Source organism: Populus nigra, chromosome 12 (genome assembly GCF_951802175.1).
Source record: "Populus nigra chromosome 12, ddPopNigr1.1, whole genome shotgun sequence".
Lineage (NCBI taxonomy): Eukaryota > Viridiplantae > Streptophyta > Magnoliopsida > Malpighiales > Salicaceae > Populus > Populus nigra.
The window spans coordinates 15,350,645-15,376,037 of record NC_084863.1 but is presented as its reverse complement, the minus strand read 5'-3'; the positions used below and the strand labels follow the sequence as shown (position 1 = coordinate 15,376,037).

Genomic DNA, 25,393 nt, shown 5'->3' with positions numbered 1-25,393 from the left:
GATTGCATTGCACTGAAGTTTTCAAATTAATATCTTGTCAATGGATCGAGTTCTGAATCTTGAGTTTTTTTATCAACTCATTACTTGTGTTTGAGTTTAATGAAGAAATCTGTATATTGTGAAGTTTTCAAGTCTTGTTCTTTCTTCCTAAAATAAGGCAAGCATCTGGCAAAATATATAGAAACTTATCATTATCGATCATTTCTTAATCGGTTGATGTTTCAAGTAGTTTTCACACACTTACATGAAAGCCAGAAAAATTACAAACACAAACCATTAAACACGGTTTACATCAAATAACAACATTTATTTTTTAAATTGACAATTGAAGAGAATTAGCTAGCCAAAGTCTTACTAATGGCTAACATTACTTAATTAACTGTGAGGTTCAGTTTACTTTGGCGCAGTTGGTACGAATCTGTCCATCGCTTCCTGTTAGGGGGCTAATGCTACCCATCTTTACCATGGCACTAGCAAAATCAGCATAGAATGTAGCAGAATTGATGCTGTATGTCTTGACCTGCGAGTCCGTAGTGCCTCCACTGAAAAGCTGTTGATCCGAGTGCAAAAGGCCCTTGTTGTTTGCCAGGTTCTTGAAATAAGAGTTATCAAATGTGACAGGAGTAGTAGCATCCAGTGAAGAAAGGCTGTCATCACTGCCTGTGTCTGGACAATTTGATTTTAATGATGTTGCCAAGGTTGAATCTAGGCTGGTCTCATTGTAGACACGGTTTCGAAACAACAGGCACCTGGCTTGCCCTATTGTGTGAGATCCTACAAGATTATAGAAAATTTCAAAACCGAAGTCAATTGGTACAAGATCCTTATTTAATTGTGGTGATGATTTCCCTTAATTTTATTTTACCTGAGAGAGCAACCATTTCTTTGGCAGTGAACCCTTTATTTGAGAAGGAAGTAATAAGGTCACTGAGATCCATGAGTGGAGATGGAAGATCGGAATTAGCAGCACCCAAACTTGCTGTGGTCGAATCTCTTCTCCCCAATTGAACTGTCCATGAAGGTCCACTCAACTGGAGAAGAAATTAATATAAAAGAAATCAAAATGCGCACAAGTTTATGTGAAATGTATGAATTGAGTCGTTTCCACGGTGCCTTCTTCACGGCCTTAAAAGGCACGCATCAGCATTCAAACATCAGGTTCAAAAGGATTTCAATGCCTTTGAAGGCACCTGTTGAAGAAGGCACCTTGTCTTCTATATATGCTCTAGGTTACTTACTGCAACAACTGAATCTCGAGCAGCAACAGCCAGAATATCAGCACAAGAAACAACTCCAGGGCAAATTGACTCCAATTGAGACTTAATGGTATCAATCACATCATAACCTCTCAAAGAATTTGCATTTGGGCCTGCAGTCTTTTCTCCAGTAAAACTTGAAGTGTCATCTAATAGGACTGATGCATCACATCCCTGCTTGAATCAATAATAAAGATCCTCGTCAAATTACAATGTTTAAAATAACGATAACATTTCTTAATGAAAATATTGTATATAATCCTGCCATAAGGGATAACCATAGTAATTAAACACACAGTATACTATCATCCTTGTGCATGCATGCAGGGTAGTTTACGTGAAAGTTGGAAAACTGAAAAACCTAAAACATGCAGAGACTATCCTCCCCAAGGCACAATCTTAATATCCTTCTTCCTTCCCCCCTCTTGTGTGTGCATGTATATCAGCATGTGAAAGAAAGGGAGAGGGATAAGAGAAACATGCATTAACGAAGCAGTCATGGAAATGGAGACGGAGCAAGGAGGCTCCCATGCGATGCTCCTTGACAACTGCTTTTAGTACAGCAGTTCTGATGGTAGAGAGGGCTTTAGGGCATGTTGTTGCATAGAAAGTGGTTGATAACTGTGCATGGACTAATCCAAGCAAAAGCATAGAGAAACATAACCCGTAGAAAATTTTTGAGAGAGCCATATAATCCAAAATGTAAAGACACAGAGGGATATAGTTGAACTTGTGATATATCTCTTGTGTTTGATGGCATGTAAGTGCTGTAGAGGAGGCCTATTTATAGGAAGCATTTGGTCTGGACCGTCTACCACTTTATACCTTAATTAGGGTTTAAGGTCAAAGATTATGCGCAAAATATTGAGTATACTAAAAGCAAAGAAACCTAATTATGTACGCATTCATGATGGTGGTGCACCCACTTGATAATTTCTCTTAATTTTGTTCTCAAAACTTTGAACTAAGAAATTATAAATAATTGCGTACGTAAGAATATTATTTTGTGTAGGCCATTGCATAACTTCTTTACTCGTATGAAGTAATTGTAAATACCAATAACAACAATAATTTCGTTTGCTTTCGTAACTATAACTCTCACATTGGTGGAAACTTTACATTATTCCATGGCTCCATACAGGACGAACACATTAATTAGCTCGTCTTGATGCAATTTAATGTGGTACTGGGCATCTTTTTTCTTTTTATTTCCATCAAGACGTGCACAGAACCTTGAACTAAAAAACAAACGATACGTGGAAAACCCCCTCCATATTACATAACAATCAAGTTATTAAAATATTGTTTGTTCTTTTAGTTTTAAAAGTGTTTATAAAAAAATTAATTTTTTTATATTTTAAATTATTTTTTAATGTTTTTAGATTGTTTTGATGTGTTAAAGTTAATTGTAATTTTTTAAAAATAAAAAAAATATTATTTTAATGTATTTCCGAGTAAAAAACATTTAAAAAAAACCGTTACTACATTTTCAAACACTTTCTAAAACTCAAACGGCTCACTTACGTTAAGTTGTTTATTTATTGTTATGAGATAAAGAAATATATATATATATATATATATATATATATATATATATATATATATATATATATTTTGTTGACTAGGTAAGAACAAAAATATAAAATAAATATATCTTTTGTTGACGAGGTATTCATTTCGTTTGTCTCCCGATAATAAAATAAGTTAAACAGAGATGCTCTTAAATATCTATAGTCGATGATTAGATGTAACTGAGTATATATTGAGATGAGTTTGAGATAGTTTACTAGGGTTTTGAGTGATTAATGTTTGACATCACCTGAAGCTCTGCGAATTAGGTTAATTTGTCAAATGTCCAGTAGCATTGGATTTTGATGGTAGTAGGTATTGTGTGAACAAAGATCCCATTAGGAATCTATTACTAATAATTGTCAACTGAAGTGCCAGTGCCATTAGGTTTAATTATAAAGCATGATTGTCTTCCACCATCTTGATTTATAAGACATCATGATTTTGCGAATGCCCCAAACTTTAGAATTTTCTACCCTCTTGAACTTAATATAATGGATCCAACGTTGAATATGTTGAGAAGAAAAGAGAACGACAAGATAGTGGAATAACACAAGTCTTAAAGATTCATATTAAACCTCTTAGCTAGCTAGGTTGAATTTGGAGATGCTTATCTTGTAGGAGCTCGGAATTGATTTTCTCCACCTTTGAATTTTCGTGTCTGACAACTGGAAATAACTTAAAAGTAAAAACCATTGACGTAGACAAGTACGACCTTTCGAAATTGGTTCAATATATAGTAAAGGGTATGATCTGTTAGGACTCCATTAAGGTGAACTCACCAAGCTGGAGACGTCGATGTGCATGAACATCCTCCTTAATGAATGATGGTTTAAAAGGCATATGTACTGAAGAACCCTTTTCTTTTCTTAATGATTTCACAGTTGGGTTCAGGCCAACTTACATGAATTGAAACTTAGTTTTTTTAGGAAAAAATTGGGTTTTCGACAGATTATTTCACACTCAGTACTGATGTATACATTTACAAGAAATTTGTTTCTCACAACGATCCCTTGAATTTGAACTTGAGATGATAACTTGCGACGAACTGTCTGCCTAAACCAATAGCCATGCAGTAGAATCAGGGGACGAGAAATTATAATCCTATTAGATAAAGTGCAGGAGTAACTGACGACAATGCTTGTATCTGGCACAAATTTTTGATGCAGAGAGAACACTTATATTTGATGAGCAAAATATGTATTTTAACCTTTCTTTAAAGGTAATACTGATAAAATCTGTATTTCTAGGAAAACCTTAAATAGATTAGAAATTTTAAAAATACAAATAAAATAACCATAAAATCCAAAACAATATATAAAATTAAAAAATAACAAGAAAAATAACAAAATTATCAAAACCAAGTGCTTGAATAAAATTTTTGATATCTAAAAATCTGACGATCTATATAGCGATGTAGTAGATTCTATAGAAAAAAAAACCTTTGAAATCTTTTGTAAAATTTTAACAATCAAATTAAAAATTATGACATTTTAAAGTTATTATTATGGTCTGCACGATCAAATCTTCTCTTAGATTTGAACTTGTTCTAATAATTTATAAATACATATACTATATTAGGTTATGCATTTAATCTATTTAAGAAAATTATCTTGTAGTTATGGCACATTGATTAATTGGAATCACCCAGCCCCTCTACTTCACTTCCGTCACTAATTTTGTGAGCCTCTGTCAGCAGCCCCCCACATGTTTCCACTGTTGCACATTATTGCTGTGTGGATGGGAATGTTAATTAATTTTCAATGAACTTGACAATAAAAAAATCTATATAATAAAGTTATTGGTCAAATCATAACCAAACAAGTCAACCCATATAAATTCTTTCATTATAATTACATTATTTTTTTATTTTAAAAAAATTCTTGATATTAACTCGGTCATAAATTAATCCAACCAACTCAATTAAATTTCACTAAATATTATTTATAGCTCAATTTAAAGCCCATTCCAAGTTACAACACGAGTTATGAGTTATAAATTTCGTATTTTACAACTATACTTGACATGTTGAGGATTTGAAGTTAATTTCTAATATTCCTCTAACTCACCACCAAATGACAGTCACACATTGTAAGTCAAAAATGGTTGTTTATTTGAAGAAATAACAATTACTTGGAGACCAAGGTTTGATTTTATAGCCAAGCCATTTTCTCACGCCTGTCTTTGCACGCGAAGACAAAATACATCTCTTTAATAAAGGTAAATGCAAGCCTTCCATATCAAAACCAACTAGACTATTCAAGATAATCTTATTTCTCAGAGCTTGAGATATTAAGGTTTAGGATTAGCCCTAGTGCTTATAAGGGAGCTCATCCTTCGGGTTTTGACTAAAGATTCTAAAAATAAAATCATCGTTGTACAGGTTTTTCTTTGGTTAATTAGATTTCAATGGTCGACAAGCCACAGATTTAAGGGGTTAAATCACTATGGGAAAGTTGAGGATTGACCAAAAGGGACAAAATCCCAATTCTGAGAGGCAAGAGGTGTGGATAAAGCTGACAAGGGTTGGTAAGACATGAGAACCTCTTCTGAAAATTAATACCATTTTGTACCTTTGTTGACTGTTCGGGGCATTACCTAAACATGTAAGACGTTCAACACAAGCAAAGGTCTTGGCGCAGTCCCACCAGCAACATCTCAATGTTGACAGGCATAAACAGAATGAAGAATGCTATTGTTGAGTTGCTTCTCCTCCCCAAATAATAAACAAGTGATCAACATGGATGAATGGAACCAACCATTCAAAACAAGCATAGATTGAACTTCATTCGATTCATTGGCTTTGGCAGAGAACTAATATCATTAATCCATTCAACACTACTTGATAACAACTGAAAGATTCAAGGATCGCAACCATCAAAAGTGAAACAAGAGAAGCAAATATCAAAAAACATTTTATTGGCGAATTATTATACATTAAAGATAACAAACATTCATATACTAACTGAACAAATTTATAGCACTCTTAGTGGCTACCAAAATTTCATCATCTAGTTGCAATAGGCATACTGTTTCCTAATATGGCAAGTGTCCTTTTCTTTTGGGAGCAAAAATATTATCGTGTTAAAAAGTTAGAACACAAACTTTTCTTCCTCTGCACCAATTGGGAGCACTCTTTCATCTCTCCAAGAGCAGTGGCAGTTGAATCACTTATGCCCAGCAAATACCTTTCCTTTTGGGAGCAAAAATACTATCGTGTTAGAAAGTTAGAACACAAACTTTTCTTCCTCTGCCCCAACTGGGAGCACTCTATCTTTCATCTCTCCAAGAGCAGTGGCAGTTGAATCACTTATGCCCAGCAAATACTGCAGTCGTGACAGTTTTTCTGGTGCTGGGTTATTTTTCATGTGGATGGTGTACAAATCAGCTAACTCCTCTGGCACCTCCCATGTCAATGGCTCAGAAGGCACAGCTTTATCACAAGCCAGCAGGTCATTAAGAGTAGAAACCTACAAAAGTGGTTAAAAAGGACCTCAGACTAAATGTTTCCCTCTTGCATGAAAGATGTATTTTTAAATAGAAGATTCAAAAATACATACCACTCCTTGTTGATTTCTCTGCCTTAGTAGTGCCACAGCCTGAACCAGTGAGTTTGACAGTCTACTTCGTGCAAGCTCATGGACAACCCCCTTAGCCTTCTCTGCATTAATGTTAAGATCTTCTGGGATTTTCTCATAGACTTCCTCCTCGTCAAACTCCCCAGTGCCTGATGAGAAAATTTCATCTACAGTTTTCTTGTACAGGTTTTCTCGCAAGTTTTCAGATATCATGCTGTTGAAGTCAATACTTGCTTCCTTGAGCTCTCTTATCTGCTTCATATTAAGCCTCCCTCGATTGATAGCAGTTTCAAGAGCAGCTGCCATTTTTGTAGTTGTGATGTTCTTTATCACCTTCTGTGCATACTCGGGTGGCAAGCCAACTTGCTTCTGCAGGTCATTGAGCTGCTCAATCCTGGCTTTTGTCAATTGTCCATCAGCTAAAATTACCTCGGCTTGTTTCCTAAAAGTCTGCTCAGCTAGGCTCCTGTGGACCTCCACAATTTCCATCACAGTCAAACCCAAAATTCCACCAAGCTGATTCAGCAAGAGGTACTCTGAATCATCCTTTTTTGTGGTGATTTGAGCACCAAATGGAATTCTGGTAACTTCCCCAGTTAGGCAGTAAAGTAGATATGTCTTGTAAAGGTCAGTCCTATCTCTTTCAGGAAGGTCATCTTTAAGGTTTATCTCTGTCTGGCCAGGCTTACCCATCTTTGCAGCAACCTCCTCACCAGGTCTTATTTTCTTAAGTGTCTCAAGGGACTCCCATTCCTCATCATCATCCCATTCCTCATCCTCTTCAACTTTATTTTCTTCCACCTTACTAGGTTCTTCTGGTGGAGCATCAGAAGATTCCCCTTTTATGTCAGCCACCAGTTCAGTCACCACCAAGGAATTGAAGGCAATCAATTTCCTTAGTTCTTTAGCACCCTCGGTGCGGTTTTCCGCCATCCGTGCTCGCTTTATGTAGTTTAAGAAAATCCTTCGGACCTTCAACAAGAAAGAGTTTTTGAGCAGAAGGAAACATGTCTAATTTGAAAATTATGTTTGATCTAAACCATAGGTGCCAGGTAGTAGAAGTGTACACTCACCGCCTTGCCAGCAATAGGCATGGCAGCCTCCCGTGTTAAACGCAAGCCGTGAGCAGCCTTTCTTACAGCCTTCTTAACATCAGCATCATAGCCATCGACCCCTGAAGCAATTGCATCTTTAACCACCTGAAAAACAATGCCATGCATCAGCCATAAATTGATTAAGTTGAGCAGCAATCCAGCAATCAGCATCATGCAACTTAAATCCTATAGCAGATAGGTAATATAATGAAGCTAGAGGAGACGCCCTACCAGCAGGCAGCCAGTAGGGGTAGACCCTTTGCCCTTAATGAGTTAGCAAGTAATAGAAAAGTTAGAGAATAATCCATGCCAAGTAATAAGGCCCTCAGTAGATTCCATACATCCCCATTACATTAGTATAGACACTTCCAAGTCCTTGTCAACCCACAAAATATAAGATACAGTTTGGAAGAGCCTGAACACAGTTCCCTTGAACACAGATTAAATGCATGTATAATGTTCAAAACAGACCCATCCCATGATATAAACGTCTCCAAGTTCCCATTGACCACTTTAATCCTAAATGCAACTAGAAACCACCTAAACAAAGATGGAGGGGCATTACTGGGAAGAGGAACCAAATGAACCATTGAGATAGACTTGAGGAAAATTGCCATATCATAGCCAGAGATCTTATATAGAAAATGATTACCTTTTCAAATAAACTGCCACAGATATCAGAATGAGCTGCATCAATAATTTGCTGAGAAATACAGAGCATGACTCTCAAACGGGTCAATGCTTTAACATCCTCGTCACTCAACTCTCTATCAGCTGCACATTGCTGAAGCTTTTCCCGGTAAATTTCTGGATGTAAAGAGAGGCATTAGTTCCACTATGCACAAAAAAAAATCTTCAAGATAACTGTACAAAGGTCTCAAGATGAGATTTAAAACATATATATGGTACTAAACAATATTTATTACCTTCATGAATCTCAGTGGCTTTCAGTGGATCAAAGTACAACTCCTCACAAAGATTTTGTAGGAAGGCTGCTTTGCTATCGGCATATTCTAAATCACCACTTGAAACAGCCTGTGCAAGTCGTTTACGATATGCCTTTGAAGTAACATCAAGCCTAATTGATTCTCCCTCCCTCTTACCTAAACCAAATATATTCTTCAATTGATTTAACGCAGCAAGCTACAAAAAAGAAAGTAATAAGGAGATTATGACCTAAACAAATATACAGAGCAACCTGATGAAAAGGTAGATATCAAGCATCAATAACACAAATTTATTATACACACATCAATAAAGTGCAATGCATGATGCATCACCTTATGTTCTTCCATGTGACCACCATATAACGCATCTGTTATATATGCCCTGTAAAGGAGCTTCAAGTCATCTATCTTTCTCTCACTACCGTACTCACCACCTAAGGAACAAAAGCTTTAGAGCCAGCTAAAAAATGAGCAGTCAAAAACTTAAATTGAGAAAACCTTAAAAGCAAGAGCTCCTTAGGATCCAGACCTAGTACAGAAACTGGACCAACTCCGCAGGCCAACGAAGCTGCATCTGTATGGTTCTTTAATGAAATAAGCTTATTGTTGAATGCCAATATCTTATCAAGCTCTTCCACAACTTTCACAACATCCTGGCTGTAAAACCTAATTTAATTAGATGGTGCAAATGATATAACTGCAAGTATGGATGATATTGCTGACCAAAAGTTCTAAAAAGAAAGGAATTCTATGACATATCAAATATCCAGTCTATTTTTTAAATTCAATAATTAAAAATGTCAGTAAGACATTCAGAAGCTGTAATTTGAGCCATGTTGTAAGGATCATACACTGTTCTCGTCCTTGATTTTAACCTATCAAGAGCTGCTGAAATATTTTCCTCAATCAGTTTTCTTGTATGCTGCCTAAACAAGTCCTCTGCAAGCTGTCAGAAACAGAACATGCCACATAAAGAACAAATTAAGAACCAAAACACAAAAGGACCATCAATGAGAAGCTGACAAGGAACCTTGTCAGAAAGTCGATAAGAAATCTGCGCTTGTCTGAGGTTAACAAGCTGCTCCACATCAATATCTATTTGGGGAAAGCAAACGAACATGTGTTAAAAAAGGTGAAACAAAGCAAAAAGAATTTTCAACTCATTCTCAATACTTGCTATTAGTATAATGATCAATCTAAGCATGTCTTTTTAAATAAAGCTAATGAAGAAGATTATATACAAAGTTATAAACTATTCATGCCTAAGCACTTCAACCCCACATCCACAGCACACACCCCTGACAGAGTTCAAAGCAGAATTCTAAAAGAAGAGAAACATCAATCGCTCTGAAATCATAACTAGAGTATTGAATAGTATTGACTAACTAATCAAGTAGATTAGTTGTTACTGATAACCAATGATTAAGGATATCACTGATCATAGTGCAAGAACATGGCACACCTCTGTTATAGATGAAAGTTAAATTGCGGAACACAATCTAGCTATAGATTTAAGTTGACAATAGCTGAAACAGCTTGATGTTCACAAATCACAATACAAAATAAAGTAACATTAAAGACCTTAATTTATGTTAAATTTACCTTTGCCAACTGATTTTAGCTTTGAAGTATATAACCTCTGGGCATTATCACGGATAGCAATTTCAACCTAACAGATTAGAATAATAACAAGAATTAAAAGGTTGAGACAAACAAGATGATATCAATAAACTGGGAAGAATGAAAACCAAAAGGTATGCATTTTGAAGTTCAATGCACGTTGAATTTTGACTATGTAAAAAAGGAGAGAACATGTCACTGGTGACAAGACACTGTTCACTACAGAAAACAAGTTCACATAGGCTAGAATAGAAACAGTTGATAAATAACTACCTGGGAATCAGTGACCTTGAAAACACGCTTCCAAGGTAAAAGAAATGACGATGCTTCTCCAAAAACAAGAGTTGAAACATAGATCAATTTCTGAAATGCCTGCGCTGGAGAATCAGTAATAATGGTCAAGCTCCATATCTTCATTCAAAATTTTCACACACCAATGTCTCCAGATTCAGAAACTATCAAAACTACAAATGACCTACCCGACGTTGCTCTACATCACCATCAGGATCTCCAGTTTCGAGCCTTTGCCTGAAAATCCGCCTCCCAAGCTGCAATCAGTACACAAAATAGCAGCTTAGGGGAACATTTCTCAAATTCACATCACATATAACCATAAGCATGCTCATTCTTCACGTGCATAAATCTAGCTCACATAATATAAAAATACCTCCACATGCATGCTAGCTGCATCTGGGTCATCCATGCCCAAAGCATTTTTGAAGTTGATGATTGTGTCAACTTCATTCCCTCTAAGCTCTTCACCCCCAGGAGGAAGGACAGAAGACACAAACCTAAACCAAGGTAAAATAACCAAAATCTTAACAAAGGATCAAAATAAGATCCAAAAGCAAACTCTTCAACGAACTACAAAAAACACATTCAACACCAATTCCAGCTTACTGGCAGTATAAATCACAAAGCTCTGCATTAAATGCCTCATCTTGCTTGCTCACACCATACCTGCAAAATTCAACATTCACAAAGAAATTTCAAAAACTAACAAGAGTAAGCTAAACACACTAACAACTTAAGTAACTAAGCACCAAATGAAGTAAAAAAACACCAATTCCATCAAAAAGAAAAACCCTTTATACTCTCCAGAAAAATAGTTCCTATTGCAATTCACCAAAAAATTCACTCTGCACACATGATCCTAACTATAACCAGCATACATAAAACACACCAAAACATTAACCAAAAAAAATCCAAACGCTAACTCAAAAGCACCAACTTTTTGGCCAGTGAAGCAATAAAAAAACAAACTTTAACAATTAAACCAGAATAAAATTAAAGTAACTAACTTTTTAGCAATGCCTTCAATCTCCTCTTTACTGACTTTAGTAGGGTCATCAAACCCAGAAACATAATTATGCAAATTTATGGCGGCAATCTCGGGAACAGCCGAATTCAACGAAAAAACCACAGCCCCACCAGCTGCTCCAGCCACAGCAGCACCACCAAGTGCCAAATTCCGAGAGCCACCACCGAACTTAGTCCCTAAACCATACCCAGCAGCTAAAGCACCAGCTAGAATTACCGCCGAGCTCGCCAGTCTTAGCGTTGGCGAGAGATTACTTACTATAGATTGAGCTCCTGAGAGCTCTCTCTTTCCTCCAAAAAGATCATCGGGTCTCGATTCTAAGGTGATGGCGGAAGGGTATTCTGCGGCGGAGCTGCGGGGGTAGGAGACGCGGAAACGGTGGCGTTTAGGGAGTTTTAGAGAGGAAGGAGGGAGTTTGAAAGGAAGAGGGGAGAGGAAAGAAGTGGAAGGAGAGGAAGTGAGGAGAGAAGGGCTCATTCGGTGGTGTTAACGGAGTCGTTTTTTGAGATTGAGAAGGTGGGTGGGAGGCTTATAGGGTTTAACGAAAAGGGAAGAGGGAAGATGAAGAGGAGGATAGCGGGGGAGGAGGGAGGGTGGAAACAAGAAGATAGAGCAAAGCTTTTAACTTTTCTTCACATTTGCATATTGTTATTTCAAATTATCTTGAAATTTACCGTACTTTTTAAATTGGAATGAAATATAAAATTTCTAATATTTGGTTTTTTAAATAATTTAAAGAATTATGTCATAAATATAAATGATAGTAAAAACGATAAAGGAAAAAAATGTTTATCAAGTTTTATATTCTCTTGATTTTTTTTAAAGTTTCAGTAAATTATTAAGCAGTGTTCACCTCGAGTCTATATATTTTTATATAAAAACAATATCATCATATTTTAAATAAATAATTGTAATAAATAATTTAGGTTATGGTCTCAAATAAATTTAATAAATTAATTTTATTTTAATCAAATAATAATAAAAATATCAATAATAATATGTAGGCAAGGTGTTTTTTGAAAAATAAAATGAAAAAAACTTGAAAAAAAACTTTTAAAGGTATATAATTAAATGAAAAAAAGAAAAAAGAAAAACCATATAAATATGTAATATTTTTAATAAAAATAAAATTTGACATACAAAAATTTATGTCAAATTTAAAAGCTTTTATAAAAAATAAAATCATAACCTCACATCATATATTATCTTTCTTTACTAAAATTATAAATTTTATTTAATAATTATTCAAATTTTCTAATGTTTTAATCCAATCAAGTCAATGATAATCTTTATAAGATTTAAATTTAAATTTAAATTAGATAACAAGTTAGGTTAAAAGATTTTTTTTCCAGTCGAATTTTTTTTCATTCTTATTCTTATATTTTTAAATAATTAACTAGATTATTTTTAAATTAACTAAATTATATCAAAATAACTTCTATAAAATTTGAGTTTAAACTAAAATTAAATAAAAGTCAGTTCACGGAGTTTTAGGATTGGCTGCTGGACCTTGTGTAATAATAATACCAAGTTGCCAACTAATTTTCTATGGCTTGAATATTTTCTAGCTAAAAAAAGAAACTTGGGCCTGTTCCTGGTTCTGGGCCTGGGTCTAAAGTTAGGTTTGGATTTTTATCTAGCTTAAAAAGAGACATTTCTTATCAGCTGCGTGTCTTTCTTCGTCAATGGCAATCTCTTCTCTCCGTTTCCCGCTCTCTCCATGGCTGCTCCTCAAAACCCCAAAGCTAAAACCCTCCTTCAGATTTTCATTTCCAATTCTACCCTCTTCAAGACACACTCAATTACTACTCCTATGCTCTTACTCTCAATCTCCACCGTCCATTTCTCCTCCCTTAACGGACTCAAACTCAAATCAGTCCCTCCATTCAAAATGGGAATCTATTAGAAAGAAAAAGGTTGCTTTGCGGGTTGGCTATGTGGGTACTGATTATAGAGGTCTATTTCCAGAAACCATTTTCAGCTTTTTAGTTATTTTCTTAATTTTTCTATCTTTTTACTGTTTTTTTACGTGTATATTTTGTTTCTTTAAAGATTGTTTTTTGAATTTCAGGTCTTCAAAAGCAACATGACCAGCATTCATTATTGAGTAAGTTCTTAAGTCTGAGTTAAAATTTTGATTTTGAGTCGTAATTGTGAATTGTGAAAGAGTTATCTGTAATGGGTTGGTGTTATATGTGAATATATTGATTATGCTGTGTGATTTAATTGGTTTAGAGGAAAAATTTATGGGGTCCTAACATAGGCATTTTTTTTGGTGTTTTGGAATGTGTAGCTATTGAAGGAGAATTGGAACGTGCTATATATGAGGCTGGTGGGATTCGTGAAAGTAATTATGGCAATTTGAATAAAATTTCGTGGGCTAGAAGTAGCCGGACAGATAAAGGAGTGAGTCTTTAATATATGAAGCACGTTTTTATTACTTGCTTTTCTTTTTTATTGCATTTCTGTGCAGATGGCATTCATTTGGTAATGATTTATTTGTTTGCTTGGGTGTATTGTGGTTGAATTGATTAGGTTCACTCATTGGCAACAACTATAACAATGAAAATGGAGATACCGGAAAATGCATGGAAGGATGACCTTTATGGAATGGTTCTTGCGAAACATGTTAACTCTTATCTCCCTGATAATATTAGAGTTTTGAGCATCTTACCAGCACAGAAGTGAGGCTCTGAGCTCTTTTCATACGCATCAGTACCATAGATCTCACAAATTTTTATGTCAAAAAAGGTCATATGCATGCGTCTTTATTATCAAAGATGCTGTATCTATGCATATTCTATTTACTTTATCTACACATAATCTTGTTTTCAAGATCAAGGTTCTGATAAGCTTCTTGCAAGTTCTATCTAACTCTGAATAGTGCTTTAGTGAACAGAATACTGAAAGAGAGTACTGCCTGCTATGAAAGATTATGCACGCATGAAAATTAAAATCTCTGGGAATCATTAAACTGTAGTACTTTTGGTTTGCTGTAAATATTTTCTAATCTGATTCCTGAGATTGCCAAAGAAACAAGATCGTAAGTAATGTCAATAAAAATAACAGATGTGATGCTAGTGGAAATAAAAAAAAATAAAAATTGTATAGGTCTTGATTGGGTTGTACATGCAAAGGTGTAGAAAGTTCCTGACAACTAATTACTGTAGTGGATTTTGCAATATGTATTTTAGGTGAATTGTAGTGATAAGATTGTTCAAAAGCTTTGCCAACTCTTTAGTATAGTCAAACTCGTTTTTCCTGTCTTTAAATTATTTACTTGTCTCTGCTGCTTTCCCAGATTTTACGTTCTCTTTTATTCTGCTACTTGTTCTTAGGAGTTTTGATCCCAGAAGGGAGTGTGATATACGGAAATACTCTTATCTCCTTCCTGCCGAAGTTATTGGCATCAAAAGTCACTTTAGCATGGCTGAAATTGATGATCACATATCAGACTTCAATAACATATTAAATGCATTTGAGGTGAGTATCATTATCTTTGATTTCATTTCTTTTTTCTCATGATTCTTTTGATTTTGTACTTCTCATTAGTTGATGAAATATTTCTTGCTGGATCATATTTGAGTTGCTTTCTTCTAATTGATCTTTTGTGAGAATTTCACTCTAGACACTATTTTATTGGCTTTGTTAGTTATTTTCGTTTCTGTAGTTCACATGAAAATGCTGGCATGGTAGTTGACATGGGATTCATATCTTGTATGGTTCTTCCATCTGGTGTTTTACATTTTTGGATGGTGATAGAAATTATGATCTACTGTGTAGAGACAACTGTGATCATTGCTATGGTTGATTTGGAAGATTTATACCCTCTTCTCAGAGCTATGTTGAAACTTTCTTATCTGTCATTTTATTGCATGTGAATGCCATGCAGTTCAGAAGAGTCTAAGATCAATATAACATGGCCCATATAAATTAAGCCCGAGATCATATTTTCATTGTTATTTGTAGTTGTGATTCGAATGCTCTTTGTAGGGAGACCATCCTTTTCATAATTATACAGTACGGTCAAAGTACCGGAGAAAATACCCAACAAAAAATGGCCATGTGTCAAAGAGAGCTAGATCATCTTGGGGGACATCAGCCTCTGGATCTGAGGAAAGTGATGATGAAGAAAATTTGGAAATTGATGGAACAAGTTCATCAGATCATGTGGAATTGAGTCAGAACTCTTTGGAATCCAGCATTTGTGATCTGAATGAGGATATTTTGAAAGATCAAAGTTCAAATTTACCTCTTCGTGCAAGATGGCTACATGAACCTGATGAGACAGACAGAATAGGTGCTGCCCACTTCAGAAAGATTTTTCGTTGTTCTTGTGGAAAGCTGGAGAAATCTCTTGGATTTGATTTTGTTGAGATTTCTATATGGGGAGAGTCTTTCATGTTACATCAGGTAAGACCCTTTTTTTGTTTACAATTAACAAAAATAAATCTTTTTAATCATATATAACACTTAGACTCATGTCTTATATTTACTTCTTCCATTGTCACCTAAATAATTTCACAGGAGATACAAGCACATGGTGTATGTATCCTCTGCAAGTCTCTTGGAGATTGCTTATAGGTTGCTTAATTTTCTTCTGTAAGGAATTTGTCAGGAAGTGTGTAGAAGCCTAGTATAATTGACTTAAAAAAAATTACTGTTAAACTGCTTCCTCACTCCTTCCAGAAGTTAATCTATGCTTATTTAGTACATGGTTGTTATGTGTTTTAGTTCAGCTGGCATTCTCAAGTTAATATATTGGGAAGAAAAAAAGCTTTTACATAAATTTATTGTGGTCTTGGCTTCAAGTGATTTCAGTTTTAATCTGTGTAAGAGAAATTTATGGAGGCAGTGGATCCATGTAGCTGATGTCATCCAATTTGGGATTTTGAGTCTTAGTTGAGTTGAGCTGTGCTTGTATTGATTCCAGGAAACCCCTATGATATCCATTATACCCATTTCATTTTCAGAATTCACCTTTACGTGACATGGAGTATTTCATTTTGGTGTTTCAAACCATGATTGATGTGAAAATGAAAGTTTAAAAATCACATTACGATAGAGTTGAATCTGACTTGCATCGTTCAGGATTTGTTATCTATCTTATGCACAAAAATTTGCCCCTTATTTAAGCTAATTGATGTGAAGTACGTAAACCAGACCTCATCCTTTTGTAGTCCCTACTAGTCATATGTTTGTATTGTATGCAATACAGAATGGTTGATTCCACTCATGCTTGAAATCTCTTACACCTATAACATCTTTGCTTCTTCATTGGAGAAGAAATTTAAGCAAACAAAGCTTATTGAGTACTGTTGTCATTGTTTTCTAATGTGTTTCACATATTTTGTAACATAATTGTTATGTGGTTCACCAGATCCGCAAAATGGTAGGGACAGCTGTGGCTGTAAAGCGGAAGGTACTTCCAAGAGATCTCATAATGTTGTCACTGACAAAGTTCTCAAGGATTGTTCTACCCCTCGCTCCATCTGAAGTTCTGATTTTGAGGGGAAACGATTTTTCCTTGAGAAAAAAATCTGGTGAAGGGAAAAGGCCTGAAATGGAGACAATGGTTGAATCAGAAGAGATTCTCAGGGCTGTGAATGAGTTCTATTCTACTATGATGCTACCTCAAGTTTCAAAATTCTTGGACCCTTGCAAGCCTCCCTGGAAGGAATGGGTTGAGAACTTGGACAAATACACAAGCATTCCTGATGCACAATTGGATGAAGTCAGGATTGCTCGGAAAGTCTGGATGGAAAATTTTAAGATAAGGAAAAGCATTGAATCTGTTGTAAATCAGTGAAACGGGGTAAAACACTTGTCATCTGACTTGTGATTTTTTTGACTGATTTTCACCACCCGGTTTGTTGTTTGTCTGATGTCTAACAGGGCGAATTATCTGTAATGCCAGAGCCCCTCTGTTTCCCTGTCTGTATCCTGGTGATTGGTTCTCACCAATAATATGAAATAACCATTTGCAAGGTTGCTTGAGCATGCGCCTTACCATTTTGAGACGCTGCTTCTTGACTGGTCATCAAAATGCCAGGGTAATAGCCAGTTTCTGTTCGTGATGCTGGATTAGATTGTTCAGATGATCAAGTACTGATGCCACAGCACTGTGCTAATGGCGGGGGATCACACACTATGGTGGATCGCCCTTGCAACTTCTAGCATGTTAAAGTGGCTGATGGTTGCTGGGTCCAACACGTCCTCAATAATGGGGAGAGATTGAATAGGCTGAACAAGAAACTTCGCAATCAAAAGTAAAGTGAAAGAGTTCTTGGCAGTTTTGGTGTCTTTTTGACCTTTAGCACATGAGATACTGGCTCAAAGCATGCTGTATCTTTCATGTATCATGCATAAATAGTTTTAAACGTGTAATAATTTCACAAATGTTGGGAGTCTTTATGCCATGATGAGTTTTGCAGTCTGATCTCTAGCTATATTTTTTGTTCACTCTCCATGTCTTTTGGGGGTCCTAACCATCACGACTCTTTTAGTAGTTAAAACCTGCACGTAAGCAGAAGATTATTGCTTTGTGTTTTAATCAGTTGATACCTACATGTGTTTTTCTTTCTATGTAACTCTGTCTCTTCGATGAAAAATAGTTTTAATTTAGAAAATAGTTTATGGAAAGTGAATTTTAAAAAATGACTTATTTTTTTATATTTGACAGGCAAACAAAAAATAAATTAAAAAATAGCTTTTAGTGTTTAATCATGTCATGAAACATAAGTTAAAAAATAATTTATTAATATTTTATTTTTTAAATTTTTTTTAAAAAATAAAAATTAAATTTGACACATGAGAAGTTAAGGGATGATCAAATTGAAAAAAAAATTAATTTTATAAATTATTTTAAATAAAATACATAATAATAAAAAATAAAAAATAAATTATTTTAAATAAAATAAATAACAATATTTTTTTTAAGTTTTGGAAAGTGTTTTCCAAGAAAAAAAAAAAGGAAAACATTTTTTTAAGCCAATTTTTTTATTTTTTTAAAGTTATTTTTTTCATTGATTAGAAAATATTTTTTCTTTGACCAACTTTCTTTAGGCTACCAAACATTAAAAAGTGAGGAAAGTGATTTTTATGAAAATGTTTTTCAAAAAACAAAAGTTATAAATAATTTTACTCTCTGTGTTATCATTACAAGTTTAAATTAAAAAAAATAAGAAAAAAGTTATATTAGTATTTGAATTTCAGTTCAAACATTAGTTTTCATGTTCTTAAAAATATTTAGGCCCCGTTTGTTTGCAGGAAAGTAGTTTCTTTTTTGAAAGTGAATTCCGGGGAAAGTGAATTCCGGGAAAGTGAATTCCAGGAAAGTATTTTCTGATGTTTGGTAGTGTAATGAAAAATAAGTTGGAAAACACTTTCCAGTGTTTGGTTATGTTATGGAAAATAAGCTGGAAAATAACTTATTAATATTTTATTTTTTCAAGTTTATTAAAATAATGAGGAACAAATCTTACAAATTAAAAAGTTGAATGAGAATGAAATTGAAAAAAAATATAATTTCATAAATTATCTCAAATAAAATAAATAATAATCAAAATAATAGAGATCAAATCTAAAAAATTAAAAAAAATGAAAGGTGAAGAAATTAAAATAATAATAATTAACATTTCATAAATTATTTCAAATAAAATAAGTAAAAATTAAAAGAATGAGGACCAAATTTGATAGATAAAAAATTTCAATAAAAAAATGATAAGAAAAAAGCAAATAGCAATTATAAAAGTAAGGACCAAAATTAATATAAAAATTAAATTTTAAGAGATGAAATTGAAAAATAAATATTCAAAACAAATTATATATAGCAATCAAAAGTTTGAGGATCAAATTTGATATAATTAGCAAATAATGACATTTCTAAATTTTTCACAACTTCCGGAAAGTGTTTTCCGCCCAAATTTTTCAGGAAAACATTTTCCTGAAAATAAAGCCAAATTTTCCTTTGACTGGAAAGTGTTTTCCGTTGACCAATTTTTCCAATAGCAAACAAACACAGGAAAGTTTGGAAAGTGGTTTCCCGAAAACCACTTTCTGGAAAACAAACACAGCCAAAAGGGAAAATACTTTCCTAGAAATCAAACCAAATTTTTCTTTGACTGGAAAGTGTTTTTCGTTGACCGAAAAGTGTTTTCCATTGACCGGAAAGTGTTTTCGGTTGATCAACTTTCCTAATGACAAACAAACACAGGAAAGTTTTGAAAGTGATTTCTTGGAAAATGAATTCCGGGAAACAAACATGGCCTTAGGTGCATGAAAAAGTTGCTCTCTATGTACTTTTTAATATATATGGTAAATTAATGAGTCTGCTCTTTGCATTATCATCTCATGTTTGAATTAAAATATATATATATATATATAAAAGAAAAAATTGTATCTCAATTTTAATTTAAACATGGATTTGATTTGCTCCATATTTGAGAAAATATATATCATTAATCTTGAGAACGTATTATTTCAGTTCAGCTCCAGTATCTTGTAAAAGACTTAAACTTGATTCAAGAATAAATTAATAAATTAAAAAAAAGAAGCTATGATATAAACTATACAAATATCATCATCATCATTATTTTATTAAAACATTGAATTTTCAACTCATATGCAATGACATTGATATATATATATTGAAAGATGCATTAAAATAGATTTGTTATATGGTGGAAAGTATTTGTTGCCTCATACGTCAATTTCATCCTTGTTTAATCCCTAGAAATCGTATTACGATGATTGATATGGAAGGATTTTGTCGTCATAGCATGTCTACATCTCTATATCAAAAATCTAGTCCAAGAATCAAAACCATGGATTGAACATATTAACTCATACTGACTTTCATATATTTAAAATAGTATTATTTTATTTTATTTAAAAATAATCTCAAAAAATAATTTAAAATAAATCAAAATAAATTTTTACTAGATCATAAAATAAAGAGTTGATCTACCAGGTCAATAAAATCAACTCTTATATTATTAAATTTAAAAATTAACTCGAATTAAGGTTTTTATTAATAAATTGTAAGTTGATCAAGCCAAGTTTAATAACAATACAATAAATACATGCTTTAAGGGATCCTATGAATAAAAATGAAGAGTTAAATTCAAGAGTGAGATGTGTTGAGTTTTGACCCCAATATTAAAGGTTTAAAATTAGATAAATAAAACATACAGTTTAGCTATTGGGTAGGTCTTTACCTCCTAATTGAATACATATTGCCCTCAATTGTTATGATTATGTTGATTTCTACCATAAAATTAATAAATATAAATGAAAATCCTAACAGAAATTTTTTATCAGTAGATTGCCACCAAGAAATAAATCAACAGAATAAAATAGATAATTTTTTTTGTTTAACGTGCTTTGTAAATCCATCAATAATTATATTATCGATGAACTTACTGACATAACATAAATCACCGACGATAAATTTTTCGACGAACAATAATTGTTTATGAGCCTGTCGATTAAAGTAGTATCAACAGAGTCTGTTTCTAACTATCAACAGAATATACTATTGGTAAAACATAAAATTCTAGTAGTATTTCTTCCTTGTGATAGGTGGATGCTTATAATTCTCTTAGTTAAAGTACAAGTGAAACCCACTTGTACATTCCCTTCTTCAATTAGGTCCTCTAGTACACATCCTAAAAAAAAAAAAAATTCAACCGTCCTCTTTTATTATTTTTGTTTTGAAAAAACTTCCATCAATTTTTTTCTCAAATAAATTTTCTAGTTATAGTCTAGCTTTAATACGTATCAAATAATAATAATCTCAGAAATTTCATCCCTTGACACAATCAACCCAAATGTTTTTCCTTTATAATTGTAAGAGGAAGCATGATCCATTCATGAATTAGAAAAGAGTGCTAGCTAGAGATGGATTTACACAAAGAGACACTACTAGAAAATTAACAAATACAAACAGACACACCAACAAAAATATTTTATCAGTAAATTATGGTGAATTTTTCTAATTTAATATGCCCTTATAGTAGCCATCAATAAACACCGATGAAAATATTTTCTTGGTATATACTGAGGGAATTACAGTGAGAAAAGAAAGAATGAAAAAAATATTAAAATGTACACTGACGTGTCATTTTTACAGACATAATTATCGATGGATTTAAATTCATCGGTAAATCCATCTGTAATATTTAATTTATGACCTAATAAACAACCCTTCTCTCTCTATCTCTCTCTCTCTCTCTCTCTCTCTCTCTCTCTCTCTCCATTTTACTCTGCAACAAACACCACAACCCCCAAATTGTATCATAAATCAACCTCCCACTACAAATCTAGCCACCCCGACACACAGTTTATTAGCTCCCTATTCTGATTCAAATTTTATTGAGGATTCCCCACTTCAAGGAAGCAAAACTATCCATCTTTTATTTGAACTCAATTTTAAAATGTTAATTTTATTGTATATTTTTGTAGTATATGTATTTTATTTGGGTGTTTACTTGTTTTATAGCTTTTTTCATAGAAATTTATTGTATAAATGTATGATTTGTACATGTTAGGGTTTGTTTGAGATTTTATAAAATTATGTTTTGCAAAAAGGGTTCTTGGAGAGATATATGTGTTGGTTTGCTCACCGAGAACCGTATGTTCCTCATGAGATCATGGTAGAAAAGATAGTTGGGTCAACTTCTAGTTGTAACAACGTGCATTAAGTTGTAGATGACAATAATAATCTTTATCAGAATATGATTATAGATACGATGAGAATGAATCAGGATTATACCGGTCAATGTCCAATAATAGATGAAGAACCTAATGCAGACACAACCAGGTTTTTTTTTATATCTTTTGAAAGACTCCGACGTACCATTATGGGATGGGTGTATAAATCAAAGTAAATTATCGCCTATTGCACAAGTGTTCACCATCAAGTTAAATCATAGGTTGGGTGAGGCCAATTACAAAAGAATTGTCGAATAAGCGAAAAACATTTTATCTAAAGGGAATAGGCTGAAAGAGAACTTTTATGCTGCTAAATCCATGATAAAACCCCTTGGCAAAGGATACTAGAAAATTAACATGTGTCCAAACTTATACATATTGTACTACCTTGAAAATATAGACTTGATCGAGTGCAGAACATGTGGGCACACTCGTTATAAACACAGAACTGGTAGGGGAATGACTGTTGTCGCACATAGAAAAATTAGATACTTTTCAATCACACCTAGACTGCAAATGCTATTCATATTACCAAAGACTATTGAGCACATGACATGACATCATTTACATGATGTGCTGGATGAAGTGATGGTGCACCCTTCAGATGGTGAAGCTTGAAAATATTTTAATAGGGTGCATCCTCAGTTTCCAGTGGAATCAAGGAACGTACATCTTGGGTAATCTATAGACGGATGCAATCCATTCAGATTATTTTTTGCTCGTTATTCTTGTTGGCCAGTGATACTCTCATGATTTATAACTTGTCACCGGAGATGTATATAAGGTCAGAGTTCGTGTTTTTATTAATGTTAATATTAACTTAAATAATTTTTTATTATGTTAATTTGGTTAGTTTATTAACTTATTAATGAAATTTTTGAATGTGATAGAGCTAACAATACTATTGCAAAAAGGGTTTAGGAGAATCACGCTTCAACATGTTAAGATTAAAATCAAGAGAAAAATTTTAATCATTTTATTATTCATTTACCAACAAATAATTCATTTGTTCCATATAGATTGCATAATTTTTGGTACAAGACGCAAAAAAAAACCAAAAAAATATACGAAAGAAAGAGAGCTTCAGCGCCTCTATTCTAAATTAATTGCATTTGAACTTATAAATATTTAAATTTGTAATAAATATTTGAATTTTATATTAATTTAATTTTTTTAATTTTTTATGTTTATGTTTAATATATTTTAAAAAAAATATTTTAAAATTATTATTGATAGGATTACCACAGACATAATCCATCGATATATTTCAGAGAGTTGAAAAATAATTACTGTAAATGCCACTATTTACTCACCAACAGAATAAAAAACGGTTTGTTTGATGGTTATATGTCAAATTTATCGATGAGCAAAAAAAATCACTGATGGAATGATGCACGGTTTTTCTATCAGTGATATGTTATATTTAGCGATGGAAGTATCGATAGAATGAATCGCGTAAAGTTTTTTTTGGTGCGTTTTGTCCGTCAATAAATCCATCTGTAAAATTATTACTGACATACTTCATTACCGTTAAACTACAAATTATTGACGAGAGTGTTTCTAACGGATTATTTCCATCGATGATCATGCCAGTAAATTTTTTGTTGACAAATTGTGAGTATAAATGTTGACAAAAAATCTCATCGATAAATCTAAAAATTCTAATAGTGTGAGTAAATGTCCTTATTGCCTTGAAATTACATCACAAGTCACTCATATAGAACTTTGATGATCACTTCGTGAAGGAGAAATGCCAAATAAAAGAAAGAAAAAAAAGAGTGAAGGAATCAAAACATTTTGTTGCCATTTGTTTCTCATTGTACATAAAAACAGATTGTTTCACATGATGCACATTTATATGATCGATATTGCAGGTCCAGCTTTTGGATTTTCTCTGCCGCATATCAAAAATCATCGATTCACATGTGATGATAAGAGATGAAAGAAGCAACCAATGCTTGCTTGGCTACTAGCTAGCTAGCAACTGCTTTGCTTCATTCTTGCTCACTAACTTCAATCCATTTTTGTATCCCTTGCAACACTACTTGTTTTACCACTTGAGCATCGATATGGTCATCAGCTTCTTTATTCTCCTGTGACATCAACAAATATATTAGTGATCATTGGCTTCTTGAACTAATAAATCTTTTACACAAGAGAAACTTTTTATGGTTTCAAAGGAGAGGCTCGAATCCGAGACCTACAGGTTCATTAGCTACACATAAGAAACTTTACGTGCAATCTATGTGTGTTTGTGCATGCTCGTGTGTAAGAGAAATAGCTAGCTAGGGCATGGATTATATGTTTGTGCATAAGGATATGTAGCAAATAAAATCTATACTTGTCTTCTTACTCTTGTAGCGATAGCTTCTAAAAGGAAACTGTCCGAAGTAGAAACCCTAGCTTGGAGCACCTCAAGGCCGAGCTCTTCAAAAGCTTCCAATATGAATACAAGCAATCCTTGGCAATTCCTTGCGGTGAATACCTTAATCAGAAAATCATTCTCTTGTTCTTCTACTCTAATCTGATAATGTTAAAAGAGAAGAAAAAAAAAACCAAGTTAAGATCACAGAGAAACCCATTTCACGCAAACAATTTTCTTCATACAGGAGTATATATTGGTGAAGAATTCAATACCATACCGTGGGGAAATTCTGGCTAGTAAAGCTTGCAGCAGTAGCAACGTCTTGATTCAATTTTTCTACCCTTTGCTTTAAGTCCTTTATGTAATTTGATGCATCTAATATGATAGAGGCTTTGTCGTGCTGCTCAGGTAACAACATGGATGATTAATAAATGATATATTTAATTTAGAACCCATTTGATAGCAAGAAAATTAATTAAGAGCCTAACTATAGTAACCAATAGCATACTATATTCTTCATCAAATCTTTGATAAAACATATATTAGATCAAAATAGTATTATACTACTACTATCATAATAACCATAAGAAAAAAACAGAAATCGAGAAGAAGAAGAAGAAGAGAATGGTGATGATGAACTTTAAGCTTTTGACAGAATTTGAGAAGAAGAGAATGATGATGATGATTGTAAATTTTTCTTTTGACCAAGATAAAGGACATGCATGCAAGCAAGCCAAGGAGAAGTTGTTTTAGTTAACGATATTGAGAGTATATATATACACTACCGCATGAGAGTTGGTGATGGAACGAAGAAGTTGCAGCTTCTTTTGCTTGGCTGCCCTTTTTGGCTCCCTAGAAACCATGACTTCTCTTTCTCACTCCCACTTTCTCCCAAGTTTGTGTGGCTGACTGGTAGCTTAAATAGGAAAG

At 33.5% G+C, this 25,393-nt stretch overlaps 4 protein-coding genes across 4 annotated transcripts; 1 reads left to right on the top strand and 3 right to left on the bottom strand.

Annotated features, from left to right (window-relative positions):
• Positions 1–166: 166 nt before the first annotated feature.
• Positions 167–1,992, bottom strand: LOC133668983 (cationic peroxidase 1-like). Its single transcript, XM_062088999.1, has 4 exons — positions 1,740–1,992; positions 1,239–1,430; positions 866–1,031; positions 167–774 (listed from the first exon to the last, which is right to left on the bottom strand). Exons 1-4 carry the CDS (start codon positions 1,944–1,946, stop codon positions 389–391), a joined length of 951 nt encoding a protein of 316 aa, XP_061944983.1. The 5' UTR covers positions 1,947–1,992; the 3' UTR covers positions 167–388.
• Positions 1,993–5,727: 3,735 nt separating this feature from the next.
• LOC133669795 (protein TIC110, chloroplastic-like) lies at positions 5,728–12,002 on the bottom strand. The gene is made up of 15 exons (XM_062090080.1): positions 11,366–12,002; positions 10,965–11,024; positions 10,732–10,855; positions 10,544–10,612; positions 10,338–10,436; positions 10,047–10,113; positions 9,475–9,539; positions 9,296–9,390; positions 8,974–9,101; positions 8,778–8,878; positions 8,424–8,640; positions 8,150–8,304; positions 7,477–7,602; positions 6,386–7,375; positions 5,728–6,295 (listed from the first exon to the last, which is right to left on the bottom strand). The coding sequence occupies exons 1-15, from the start codon at positions 11,860–11,862 to the stop codon at positions 6,053–6,055; spliced, it is 3,036 nt and encodes a 1,011-aa protein (XP_061946064.1). The 5' UTR covers positions 11,863–12,002; the 3' UTR covers positions 5,728–6,052.
• Positions 12,003–13,045: 1,043 nt separating this feature from the next.
• On the top strand, positions 13,046–17,818 carry LOC133670238 (putative tRNA pseudouridine synthase). The gene is made up of 7 exons (XM_062090757.1): positions 13,046–13,341; positions 13,457–13,492; positions 13,679–13,791; positions 13,921–14,069; positions 14,724–14,868; positions 15,379–15,798; positions 16,766–17,818. Exons 1-7 carry the CDS (start codon positions 13,071–13,073, stop codon positions 17,192–17,194), a joined length of 1,563 nt encoding a protein of 520 aa, XP_061946741.1. The 5' UTR covers positions 13,046–13,070; the 3' UTR covers positions 17,195–17,818.
• Positions 17,819–23,877: 6,059 nt separating this feature from the next.
• On the bottom strand, positions 23,878–25,393 carry LOC133669594 (uncharacterized). Its single transcript, XM_062089792.1, has 4 exons — positions 25,249–25,393; positions 24,741–24,863; positions 24,452–24,622; positions 23,878–24,191 (listed from the first exon to the last, which is right to left on the bottom strand). Exons 1-4 carry the CDS (start codon positions 25,324–25,326, stop codon positions 24,093–24,095), a joined length of 471 nt encoding a protein of 156 aa, XP_061945776.1. The 5' UTR covers positions 25,327–25,393; the 3' UTR covers positions 23,878–24,092.